The sequence below is a fragment of the Littorina saxatilis genome, linkage group LG12 (assembly GCF_037325665.1).
Source record: "Littorina saxatilis isolate snail1 linkage group LG12, US_GU_Lsax_2.0, whole genome shotgun sequence".
Taxonomy (NCBI): domain Eukaryota; kingdom Metazoa; phylum Mollusca; class Gastropoda; order Littorinimorpha; family Littorinidae; genus Littorina; species Littorina saxatilis.
The window spans coordinates 50214367-50226866 of record NC_090256.1 but is presented as its reverse complement, the minus strand read 5'-3'; the positions used below and the strand labels follow the sequence as shown (position 1 = coordinate 50226866).

Below are 12500 nucleotides of genomic sequence, written 5' to 3'. Positions count from 1 at the left end.
GAGAGAGAGAGAGAGAGAGAGAGAGAGAGAGAGTTAGTGATAGAGTGTGAGAAAGAGAAAAAGAGGCGAACGAGAGAGTGGGAGAGAGAGGGAGAGACAGAGAGAGGGAGAGAGAGAGATAGATAGAGAGAGAGAAATAGTAAGAGGGTGGGAGAAAGAGAGAGAGAGTGAGACTAGTGAGAGAGAGAGAGAGAGAGAGAGAGAGGGGGTGGAGGGGGGGGGGCAGGAGAGAGAGAGACTGAGAAGACAGAGATAGAGAGGACAGAGACAGAGAAGACAGAGAGAGACAGAAACAGAGAACAGTGCACAGGAAACAGACAGTGCGGATGGAGGCAGCGCCTCATTGCGAGAAGAGAACTGGACTAAACACTGACCTCGTCTCCTCCTCCTGATGGACAGTGGACGGACGAAGTGATAGACGGACACCAGCAGACCGGACACCTCGTGGCAGTCGCCGGACTCGGACTGTGAGGGGCCTGAACACGGTCTTCGTCTGACTGAAACATCGCCACAGACGTCCTCAGTACACGCTGGCATCACAAGGGAGATGGGTTACCGTGGTGGGGATACGTTACCTAAGTGAGAAGGGTTATCTGGTTGGGATGGGTTACCTGGGTGACATGGCTTACCGTGGCGGGATGAGTGAGATTGGTTACCATGGTGAGTTCGGGTACCTGGGTGAGATGAGCTACCTGAGTGCGATGGGCGAACCCCATGAAATTGTAATTACCTGGTTGAGTTCGATTTACTGGATTTGATGGGATTGATGATTTAAATGAGATGTGACAGGGTACCTGGATGTAACAAGACGGGCTACCTGGATGATATGAGATGGGTTACCTGGATGTAATGAGACGGGTAACCTGGATGTAACGAGAACGGTTACCTGGACGATATATGTTACCTGGATGAGATGTGATGGGTTACCTTGATGATATCGGTTACCTGAATGATATGAGACGGGTCACTTGAATGAGATAGGGCAGGGTACCTTGATGAGATGAGACGGGCTACCTGGATGAGATGGGTTACCTGATGAGACGGGCTACCTGGCTGAGATGAGATGGATTCCTTAAATGAGATGTGGCCGGGTACCCTGACGAGATGAGATGGGTTACCTCCCAGCTAGCAAGCTTTCGTCGGCCGACTGACGATTTCAGTCGGGTGACGTCGTCAAATGTCGTGTGTCGACGTCCGTTGTCGCGCCGATATCGTTTTGACTGTGTGTAAAACTCCGCAAATGTACGTAATAAACCCCGACATCGGCCCGACGCAATGTTGCTGTCGATAAAAATATGCAGAGTTACGGGAGATAACAACTTGAATTTATTATCATTATTTTAGCATTTGTTACGTCCCCTGTTCAAGCGTCGGGAACGGCGTGACATGACTCTGCAAATGCGAAACTAAATTATTCATATTTGTTGACTTTTTCACATAGGAGTAGGATAATTAATTGTAAGTTTTGTTTGTATATTTGCAATCAAATACAGCATGAGCTCAAACCATGAGTTTTACATTTTAAAAATACGCCATCATATATACTTGAAATACTCTAATAGCTTTCCTTACGGTACAAACAAGATTGAGTGTGAACATGGCCGGCTAGCTGCTACTTTCCCGCGTGAGCGAAGTTTATTTGTTTTCTTAGTTCAAGTTAATATCGAAAGAAGAGACATTCTTGCGAATGTTGGACAGCACATTGATGATATGTTATCCGAGACGAATGTCGCCTCGGGATCTCAATCTGAGTGCTGGTCCCAGTGCCACGTGGTGGCGGTGATAGTTGACAAGTTAAAATTGTGTAGCCAAGGACGGATGGAAACCTACAGGTGTGTTCAAGCTGTTAACGTCAACTCGAGGACAACCGACGGATCCAGCGAGTAAGTGATTTTGGTTTTTTTTCTTTAATGTTAGTTTTGCTGTTGGGGGGTGGGGTGTATGTATACTGATGTATCTGTAGCTGTAGGTGTGTGTATTGCATTGTAACACTTGGGGGGGGGGGGGGTACATACTGATCTATCTGTAGCTGGTGGTGTGTTTTGCACTGATGCACACCAATCTTACATGGTCCAATCTTACATGGTCCAACCTTACATGGTCCAAACCTACATGGTCCAATCTTACATGGTCCAATCTTACATGGTCCAACCTTACAAGGTCCAATCTTGCATGGTCCAATCTTGCATGGTCCAATCTTACATGGTCCAACCTTACATGGTCCAACCTTACATGGTCCAATCTTACATGGTCCAATCTTACATGGTCCAACCATACATGGTCCAACCTTACATGGTCCAATCTTACATGGTCCAATCTTACATGGTCCAACCTTGCATGGTCCAATCTTACATGGTCCATATATATATTATTGGACCATGTAATATTGGACCATGTAATATTGGACCATGTAAGATTGGACCATGTAAGGTTGGACCATGTAATATTGGACCATGTAAGATTGGACCATGTAAGGTTGGACCATGTAATATTGGACCATGTAAGATTGGTCCAATCTTACATGGTCCAACCTTACATGGTCCAACCATACATGGTCCAATCTTACATGGTCCAATCTTGCATGGTCCAATCTTACATGGTCCAACCTTACATGGTCCAACCTTACATGGTCCAATCTTACATGGTCCAACCTTACATGGTCCAACCTTACATGGTCCAATCTTACATGGTCCAACCTTGCATGGTCCAATCTTGCATGGTCCAATCTTGCATGGTCCAACCATACATGGTCCAACCTTACATGGTCCAACCTTACATGGTCCAATCTTACATGGTCCAACCATACATGGTCCAACCTTACATGGTCCAATCTTACATGGTCCAATCTTACATGGTCCAACCTTGCATGGTCCAATCTTACATGGTCCATATATATATTATTGGACCATGTAATATTGGACCATGTAATATTGGACCATGTAAGATTGGACCATGTAAGGTTGGACCATGTAATATTGGACCATGTAAGATTGGACCATGTAAGGTTGGACCATGTAATATTGGACCATGTAAGATTGGTCCAATCTTACATGGTCCAACCTTACATGGTCCAACCATACATGATCCAATCTTACATGGTCCAATCTTGCATGGTCCAACCTTACATGGTCCAATCTTACATGGTCCAATATTACATGGTCCAATCTTACATGGTCCAACCTTACATGGTTCAACCTTACATGGTCCAATCTTACATGGTCCATATATATATTATTGGACCATGTAATATTGGACCATGTAAGATTGGACCATGTAAGGTTGGACCATGTAAGGTTGGACCATGTAAGATTGGACCATGTAAGATTGGACCATGCGTGACCCAACATGGTTTAAAATCGTCACCACGAGTTTTCGTCACACCCAACAATTCAAAGTGTGGTGCAACACACGAACACTATCCAATGTTTTAGCCATTGGTTTGGATGAGCACGACAAACATTTCGTCTGCTTCTAAAGGTGCTACCGCCTCAGAACCGCAGGCGCGAAGAAAAGTTCGCAGGGATTTCCCGATTGCATAACCGGAAACGAAAGGGATCGCTACGAACTAAGTTTCGTTGGTCAATCTAAAGCTCGCTAATAAGCACCATTGTACTTCCTATGTCTTGAATTAACAGCTTCGTGTTGCATGACCTTGGATGACCTTGACCTTGGGTCAAGGTCACATGTATTTTGGTAGGAAAAATGTGTAAAGCAGTTCTTAGTGTATGATGTCATTGCTAGGTTTAGTTATTTGACCTTGACCCTGAAGGCCAAGGTCATGTAAAGGTCAAGGTCAAGCATGTGAGTCGTATGGGCTTTGCCCTTCTTGTTTATACTGCTGTAGCTGTACGGGGAGGGGGGGGGGTATACTGCTGTAGCTGTTAGTGATTTTTGCACTGTTACACGGGGGGGGGGGGGGGGGGGGGGGGGGGGGGGGTGGAGTACATACTGCTGAATCTGTAGCTGTAAGTGTGGTTTGCACTGTTACACTTGGGGGGTGTGGTGTACATACTGATGTATCTGTAGCTGTAGTTATTCCCCCCTCTGCTTCTTTACCTCTGTAAACTTGTAGAGCTAGTTATTTTTCGATAATGACCCAGCAACCAAACAAATAACGAGCCAGCAACAGCCTGAATCCTCGATAGTGCAATGGGTTGAGAAGCTGTTCTGTTTTGGTACTACTTTTGCGACTGAAAAGTTCCGAACGCTCTATACGTACGAAATATACATCTCTGGAGCAAACAATACAAACATACCGCATTTAAATTAACAACTACAGGCCTGAACACATGAATCTCCATATAAAATCCATGAGTTAGGTTGTTTTCTGAATCTAGATCTGCCGTGCACACACCGTTCATCACAAGCAAATTCCCAAGGCAAGTAACTCATACTCTTGCCGACAAGAGTAGTTCCCCTTCTTTTAACGCAGTTTCTTCGACAACACTGACTGCAATCCGACGGTCAGTTTTCAACAATATTTCATTTTATAAACAGATCACACGCAACCAAATGCACACATCTCATCAATTTAAACAACATAAAGTGGTTTCATACACTATTTTCCCCAGAAAACTGAACTTCATACAGTAATTAACGTTGGAACACGGGTGCAAAAGTTCGTCTGCTAGTCCCATTTGACGAAAAAACATGATCCTAAACGATACTAAAACATAAACAGAACACACAATATCTGCCTTTACCGCCACAGCAGAATAACAGCATATCTGTGTACTTGATTTTAGTCTAAAACAGGGAAACTGACAAGAAGTGTTAACAGAATGGAATGATTTGCACGGAACTATACAACCGCGCATTAATCGATCGCCTGCGCAGGTTGACTGGTTGAGTGATTCGGATTCGATCAAACTTTCGCACAAAAACTCCTGTTTTCTTTGAATAACTGAAGAAAGGAGGAATAAAGAGGTTACACACCTCGTCTCAGTGATTATTAAAAATAATGGTCTCAGTTCGCGGTCATGAAAAAGCTCGCTGAAGCTCGCATTTTTCATGATCCGCCAACTTCGACCATTATTTTTAATAATCACTGAGACTCGGCATGTAACCTCTACGTATTGCATTGTAACACTTGGGGGGGGGGGGGGTGTACATACTGATCTATCTGTAGCTGTAGGCGTGTTTTGTACTGTTACACTTGGGGGGGGGGGGGGGCGGTTTGTACATACTGATGTAGCTGTAGGTGTGTTATGTACTGTTACAGTAGGCGGGGAGGGGGGGGGGGGTTGAACATACTGCTGTATATGTAACTGTAGGTGTGTTTTGCACACAGGGGTGGGGGGGGTGGGGGGGGGGGGGTTGTACATACTGCTGTATCTGTAGGTCTAGGTGTGTTTTGCACTCTACACGGGGGAAGGCGGTTGAGTGTTGTACATACTGCTGTATCTGAAGCTGTAGGTATGTTTGGTACTGTTACAGTGGTGGCAGTGGGGGGAGGGGGATTACATAATTCTGAATCTGTAGCTGTAAATGAGTTTTGTACTGTTACAGTGGTGGGGGGGGGGGGGGGTTGGGGGTTGTACATACTGCTGTAGCTGTAGGTGTGTTTTGCACTGTTACTAAGGGGGAGGGGAGGTGTACATACTGCTGTAGCTGTAGCTGTAAGTAATTTTTGCACTGTTACACTTGGAGGGTTGTATATACTGCTGAATCTGTTGCTGTAGGTGTGTTTTATACTGTAATACTGAGGGGGGGGGGGGTGTATACGGCTGTATCTGTAGCTGTAGGTGTGTTTTGTACTGTTACAGTGAGGGCGGTAGGGGCGGGGGGTTCTACATACTGCTGTATCTCTAGCTGGTGATTTGTTTTGCACTGTTACACTGGGGGGGGGGGGGGGGGGGTTGTACACACTGCTGTATCTGTAGGTTTGTTTTCCACTGTAACACTGGGGGGAGGGGGGGTTATACTGCTGTAGCTGTAGCTGTAAGTGAATTTTGCACTGTTACACTTGGGGGGGGGGGGGGGGGTGGTGGTGGTACATACTGCTGTATCTGTAGCTGCACCCAGCCAGCAAGACATTAGCGGCCGATAGTCGGCCGAACACCCTTCAAAAAGTCGGGCAGGTGACGTCAAAAGATACGACGCGGGTGTTGGCCCGACTAACTTTTGCAAAGAGGCAACGAGGCGGCCGACAGGCGGCCGAACACCTGTACTATGGCGGCACGCATCCGGTCCGATGTTAATCGGCCCGATGGCTTGTTGGACCTGCGGCCCGACACCTTATGCCGACATCGTCCCGATGTCTTCCCGCTGAAATCGATATCTTCCCGATCTCGGCATAAGGTGTCGGACCGCAGGTCAAACAAGTCATCGGGCCGATTAACATCGGACCGGATGCGTGCCGCCATAGTGCAGGTGTTCGGCCGCCTATCGGCCGCATCGTTGCCTCTTTGCAAAAGTTAGTCGGGCCAACACCCGCGTCGTATGTTTTGACGTCACCGGCCCGACTTTTTGAAGGGTGTTCGGCCGATTATCGGCCGCTAATGTCTTGCTGGCTGGGCTGGATGAGATGAGACGGATTACTGGATGAGACACGATGGGTTACCAGGATGAGATGGGTTACTTGAATGAAATATGACAGGGTACCTTGATGAGATGAGATGGGGCGGGTTGCCTGGATGAGATGGGGCGGGTTACGTGGATGAGATACGATAGGTTACCTTGAGGATATGGGTTACCTGGATGAGAGGAAATGGGTTACCTGGGTTGGGTCGGAGGAAGAGGTGGAGGGAGGCGGACTGCAAGGTGTCCTCGCTGTGTCTGTCACGGGGGATGGGGATGTAGAGTCGCATCCCCAGCGCGCTGCTGTCGCGCCACAACGTCGTGTTCACCTTGTGGGGCACGTCACCTGCACATGTAAAACAGGGCACAGATGAGAACGATTCGGACGGTGACATATCGCGCTAAAGAACAAACAAGCGAGAGCTTTCAAATTTTATAAGTAAGAAGGGACGAGAACTTTGTGATAAGCGAAGAGAGATTTGGGGACGAAACATTCTGCCATTGAGAGAGAGATTGAGTGGGAACATATACATACACGTATGCAAGCACACACACTCGCATACATGAACGAGCACACGCACTCATGTACACACACACACACACACACACACACACACACACACACACACACACACACACCCCCCCCACACACACACACTTACAAGAAGCAGAGTAGCATCTCCTGTGAGCGGACTGGAGGGGTGGAGGGGTGAAGAAGGAGGTGGGGATGTCGTGCACGGGGCTGTTCCTCAGCCTGTCACGGGACTCGGGACTGACGGTGGGGGGCTGATCCATCCCTAGACGTCTCAGGATCTCGTTCCGCAGGCTCTCCAGGCGATGCGTCCGCGACCTGTCAACACAGGAAGCACAGCCATGGACATCACACATATTTACTCTTTTTACATTTAGTCAAGTTTGATTTATTATTTCAGAAATAGCGAACGAGAGAGAGAGAGAGAGAGAGAGAGAGAGAGAGAGAGAGAGAGAGAGAGAGAGAGAGAGAGAGAGAGAGAGAGAGAGAGAGAGAGAGAATGAGGGAGAAGGGAGGGGAGGGGAGGGGAGGGGAAGGGAGAGAGAGAGAGAGAGAGAGAGAGAGAGAGTGTGTGTGTGTGTGTGTGTGTGTGTGCGTGCGTGCGTGCTTGTGTGTGTGTGTGTGTGTGTGTGTGTGAGTGTGGGAGTGAGAGAGTATGTGTGTGTGTTTGTGTATGTGTGTGCTGTGTGTGTGTGTGTGATTGTGTGTGTGTGATTGTGTGTGTGTGTGTGTGTGTGGGTGTGTGTGTGTGTGTGTGTGTGTGTGTGTGTGTGTGAATGAGAAAGAGACAGAGAACCAGGGTCAGAGTGAAAAAGAGATAGCCAGAGACAGAGAGTGAGAGAGACCGAGAGACAGAGAAGGCGAATGTTTATTGCAACAAACACAATGTGTATGTACAAGGGGGGAGAAAATAATTCACAGGTGAACAAAGTGGACGCCAACTTCAGTCTATTCCACAACTGTTTCTCTATGTCTTAACGCGTAGAGCACGTAATTTGACATTGCGATCAGTCGTAGCTTGCTGTCAGTCTGCAAAATGCATAATGATGAGTTGGAAAATTGATCAAGAGAGACAGAGACTGTGAGACTGAGTGAGAGGGAGTTACAGAGAAAGTCAGACAGATACAGTACATAGGGGAGACTGGGGTACCCTGGGACACGGGGCAGGGTGGGACAGCGCAATTTCGCCATGTTATCTTGATTTTTTTTTAAAGTTTGAATTTGCCGCCATGAAGGGAAACTACTCAGCCAGACTGGCGCCAACTGTTAATGGTGTGGGCGCAGACGTTTGCCAGCAGTCGATGTTTGCCTGAAAAGAAGCACTGTAAGTAAATTTTCGACTGTCACAAACTTCTTATTTGTATATAATGTCTTCTTACGCACCCTATTAAACCATATATAACCAGATTATGTCATTATTCACTCATATTTATCGAACATTTCAAAGATGTTTACACGTTAGATCTGTGGCCATTTTTTCATTTTATCAAATTAACCGCCTTGGGGCAGGGTGGGACGGGGTAGGGTGGGACAAGGCTGGGGCAGGGTGGGACTGTCCCACCCTGCCCCAGCTTTGACCCACCCTGCCCCCTTAGAGTTTTTGTCTATGTCTTTAATTATTAAAAGTTGATAAGTTGTGTAACATTGGTTTTATGCAAGAGAGAGAGAGAGAGAGAGAGAGAGAGAGAGAGAGAGAGAGAGAGAGAGAGAGAGAGAGAGAGAGAGAGAGAGAGAGAGAGAGGTATGGTATTATTAATTCGGTGTTGGCATAACCATGCTGTGTTAACCTCTCTCTCTCTCTCTCTCTCTCTCTCTCTCTCTCTCTCTCTCTCTCTCTCTCTTTCTCTCTCTCTCTCTCTCTCTCTCTCTCTCTCTCTCTCTCTCTCTCTCTCTCTCTCTCTCTCTCTCTCTCTCTCTCTCTCTCTCTCTGTCTGCACGGTTTGTGTAGTGTTTGTCTTAAATCTTTTGTCGACTTTCAGATGGTGAGAACATACAAGAGAAAGACGCAATGGACTTCAAAACCAGTGCAAAATATGAAGGATGCGGTGGAAGCTGTGAAAGAAGGTTTGTCATTTCGCGAGGCCGCAAGGATGTTTTCTGTGTCGAAAAGTAGCCTTGGGCGAGCGATGTCCCGTGGCAAAATCTCCTCCTTGACATCTCAGTGCAACACTCGACAAGTCTTTACGAATGCCGAAGAACAGGAGTTGGTGGAATACATAATCCAGGCTTCAAAGTATGGATTTCCTATCGATTCAATGACTTTGAGATCACTCGCATTTGATCTCGCAAACAAAAACCCTAAAAGTCTGTCCTCCAAGCTGGACAAGGAATAAACGTGCAGGTGAAGACTGGGTCTTGGCATTTCGCAAAAGGCATCCAGAGATATCAATTCGAATCCCAGAAGCAGTCAGCTTGGCGAGGACGATGGCGTTCAACAGAAACAACGTTGACGAGTTTTTCAAGAAGCTTCAACATCTCTACGAAAAGCATACCCTGACCCCTGACAGGATATTCAACACGGATGAAACCGCTTTGATGACGTCCCTAAAACCGACTAAAGTCTTGGCGCAGTCGGGAGTAAAGCAGGTGTCTCAGGTAGTGTCACAGGAGAGAGGTGAACTTGTTACTATGTTGGCAATTGTCAATGCCATTGGAAACAGTATCCCGCCTTGTCTGATATTTCCGCGGGTGAATTTCCATGACCATATGACAATAAATGCACCTCCAGGGACAAAAGGACTGGGTTCACGTTCTGGCGGCTGGATGACAAAGTCTCTGTTTGTGGAATGTTTGGAACATTTTACTGAGCATGTCAATTGTTCGCCTGACAACAAAGTCTTGCTGATACTGGATAACCACGAGTCCCACATTTCCCTGGCAGCTATCAACCATTGCAGGGAGAAGGGGGTGGTGCTATTAAGCCTTCCACCCCACTGTACACATCGGATGCAACCCCTTGATGTCGGAGTGTTCGGGCCTTTGAAAACTGAATACAACAAGGCCATGTCAAGGTGGATGTACATGCATCCGGGGACGAGGACCACGATTCATCATGTGTCCACCATTCTTGGGAGTGCATATCCCAGAGCTTTCCGAATGGAAAACATAATCAGCGGCTTCAAAGCCACAGGAATCTATCCTCTTGACAGTGAGATGTTCTCCAAAGAGTTAGCAGAGGAAGCCGAATCGGCTCACCTACAAGAACAACCCCAAGAGCCGACTTGCCAACAAGAACAGCTACCAGAACCGCCTCATCAACAAGAACAACCACCAGCGTCGCCTCTCCAACAAGAACAACCACGAGCGTCGCCTCTCCAACAAGAACAACCACCATCTCCTCCAATATCAGTAGAAGAAGTAGCATCTACCTTCTCCCATGCACCAGCAGATGTAAGACCACACGCTAGTGTTCCGAAAAACTCTCGCAAGCGTAAAGGACGACCTTTGGGATCCAGTCGCATTCTCACTGATACACCAGAAAAGAACATCATTGAAGAAAACGTCAGTGCAAAGAAAAAGAAAGCAGAGAAAACAGCATCTCAGTCCAGAAAAAGAGCGCCATCACAACCTGCCAAGGCCACTGCAAGAAGATCAAAGACACCACGAACAGTTCTACAGGCAACCTACCATCAGGGATCCAGTGTATTTAATGACCGAACGAGGGGCAGACAATGTGTTGGAATGGCCACTTCTGCGGTTGCCTATGCTGAAATCAAAGACATGTCGACGTGGACGAAAGAAGACCTGGACCTAGTTTTGCTTTTCGGCGACTACATGTACCAGAAAATGTTGGATGATGAAGAAGACAACGTACAAGGATATCTTCAACTGTCGGATATACCAGCACAGATCAACCTTTTTAATAAGAATTTTCATGTCTCCCGATCTGCACATGCATGTGGCGTGGTTGGTCTCGGTCCGTCATTCAGTGAGGCTTTTTCGTTGAGCGGAGCAATCAAGAGAGCATTTGACAACTTCCCATCCATGATACTCGTGTTGAAGGAAACATCCGTGATGATACACAAATCCACAGACAGTTTCTGGCTGTTTGACTCGCATTCACGCAATCAGAACGGCATGCCAAGCGCGAACGGGAAGGGCATCCTGATGAAATTTCAGGATCTTGATGACCTTTTGAAGTTCCTGACTGAAATGTCAAAAGCAATCAGCTCTGGTGTGGTCACATTTGACTCTGCAGGATTTCAGGTTACCGAAACTGATGATCAGCCAGAACAGCAGCCCCCTGATCAGCCAGAACAGCAGCCCCCTGATCAGCCAGAACAGCAGCCCCCTGGTCAGCCAGAACAGCAGCCCCCTGGTCAGCCAGAACAGCAGCCCCCTGGTCAGCCAGAGCAGCAGCCCCCTGGTCAGCCAGAACAGCAGCAACTACAACCAGAGCAGGTAAAACAATTGGTTTAGTCGTCATAACTTATTGAAAAGATATTTGAAAGAGAGTATCGAAATGTTAAGTGTTTCGTAAGTTTCTCAACCTTTTTTTATCTGGATTGATTTGATTTTTCCCTTGACAGAGTATAGCTGGAATTCCATTCAGATGGGCAAAATATGCGAACAATCATATTTATTTACCTAACAACAAATACTGTGTTCAATGCAGTGGATGAATCTGTTAGTGAACCAGTTATATTTTGCTACAGTAATTCAAATATAATTATATTTTGTTCTGTCAGGAAGATGAAGACGCGGTCTGCATGTTCTGCTTGGAGTCATGGGGAAAGTCCAAGCCGAACGAGCCGTGGATTTGCTGCTCCGTGTGCAACCAGTGGTGCCATGAGCAGTGTGGCCAGATAGATGACCCCACATCATACAAATGTGACTTTTGTTTAGAATAAATGGAAGGCAAAGGTTTAAGGCAAGGTACTAACTTACTAAGGTACCATGATTTGGTTCTTCTGCCATGGATGTTACTTAAACATACTTTTAAGTGTTATTTTTCTGAACGGTTTATTTTTACCTGTGGCAAAAGGTCAATAGGCAAGTCACTATGTTGGTCGATCGGTAAAAAAATTACCTTCTACGTTGAAAATGGTTTGTGTATGGGGCAGTTTGGGACAAAGCAGGGGTAGGGTGGGACGGGGCAGGGGCAGGGTGGGACGGGGCAGGGTGGGACAGTCCCACCCTGCCCCACAGTGTGTCCCAGCCTGCCCCACTTCGTCCCATCCTGCCCCGGATTTTGTTTCATTTTCAACGGTTATTTGCTTAAAAATGGCATATTTAATATCAAATTAAGTTACGTTTTTATGTTTTTAATTCAATAAAGTTTATAAAAAGATCGTATTTGTGTTTGTTTTGAAAATTAGGTGTTAGAAAATTGCAATTGATTAAAAATTTTTTAAAAAAGTCCCACCCTGCCCCAGTCTCCCTTATATGAGAGAGAGAGAGAGAGAGAGAGAGAGAGAGAGAGAGAGAGAGAGAGAGGGGGGAGAGAGAC

The 12500-nt window shown here is 46.6% G+C and overlaps 2 protein-coding genes across 2 annotated transcripts in view; one reads left to right on the top strand and one right to left on the bottom strand.

Annotated features, from left to right (window-relative positions):
- The window catches only part of LOC138982154 (uncharacterized), a 75072-nt gene that overhangs the window by 11698 nt on the left and 50874 nt on the right, over positions 1-12500 (bottom strand). Inside the window, exons 2-4 of the mRNA XM_070355375.1 lie at positions 7182-7369; positions 6719-6865; positions 375-497 (exon numbers count right to left, since the gene is read on the bottom strand). Of these exons, the coding sequence (XP_070211476.1) occupies positions 375-497; positions 6719-6865; positions 7182-7369 (458 nt within the window). The remainder of the gene's footprint in view (positions 1-374; positions 498-6718; positions 6866-7181; positions 7370-12500) is intronic.
- Positions 10378-12125, top strand: LOC138982148 (uncharacterized). Its single transcript, XM_070355368.1, has 2 exons — positions 10378-11452; positions 11740-12125. The coding sequence occupies exons 1-2, from the start codon at positions 10733-10735 to the stop codon at positions 11899-11901; spliced, it is 882 nt and encodes a 293-aa protein (XP_070211469.1). The 5' UTR covers positions 10378-10732; the 3' UTR covers positions 11902-12125.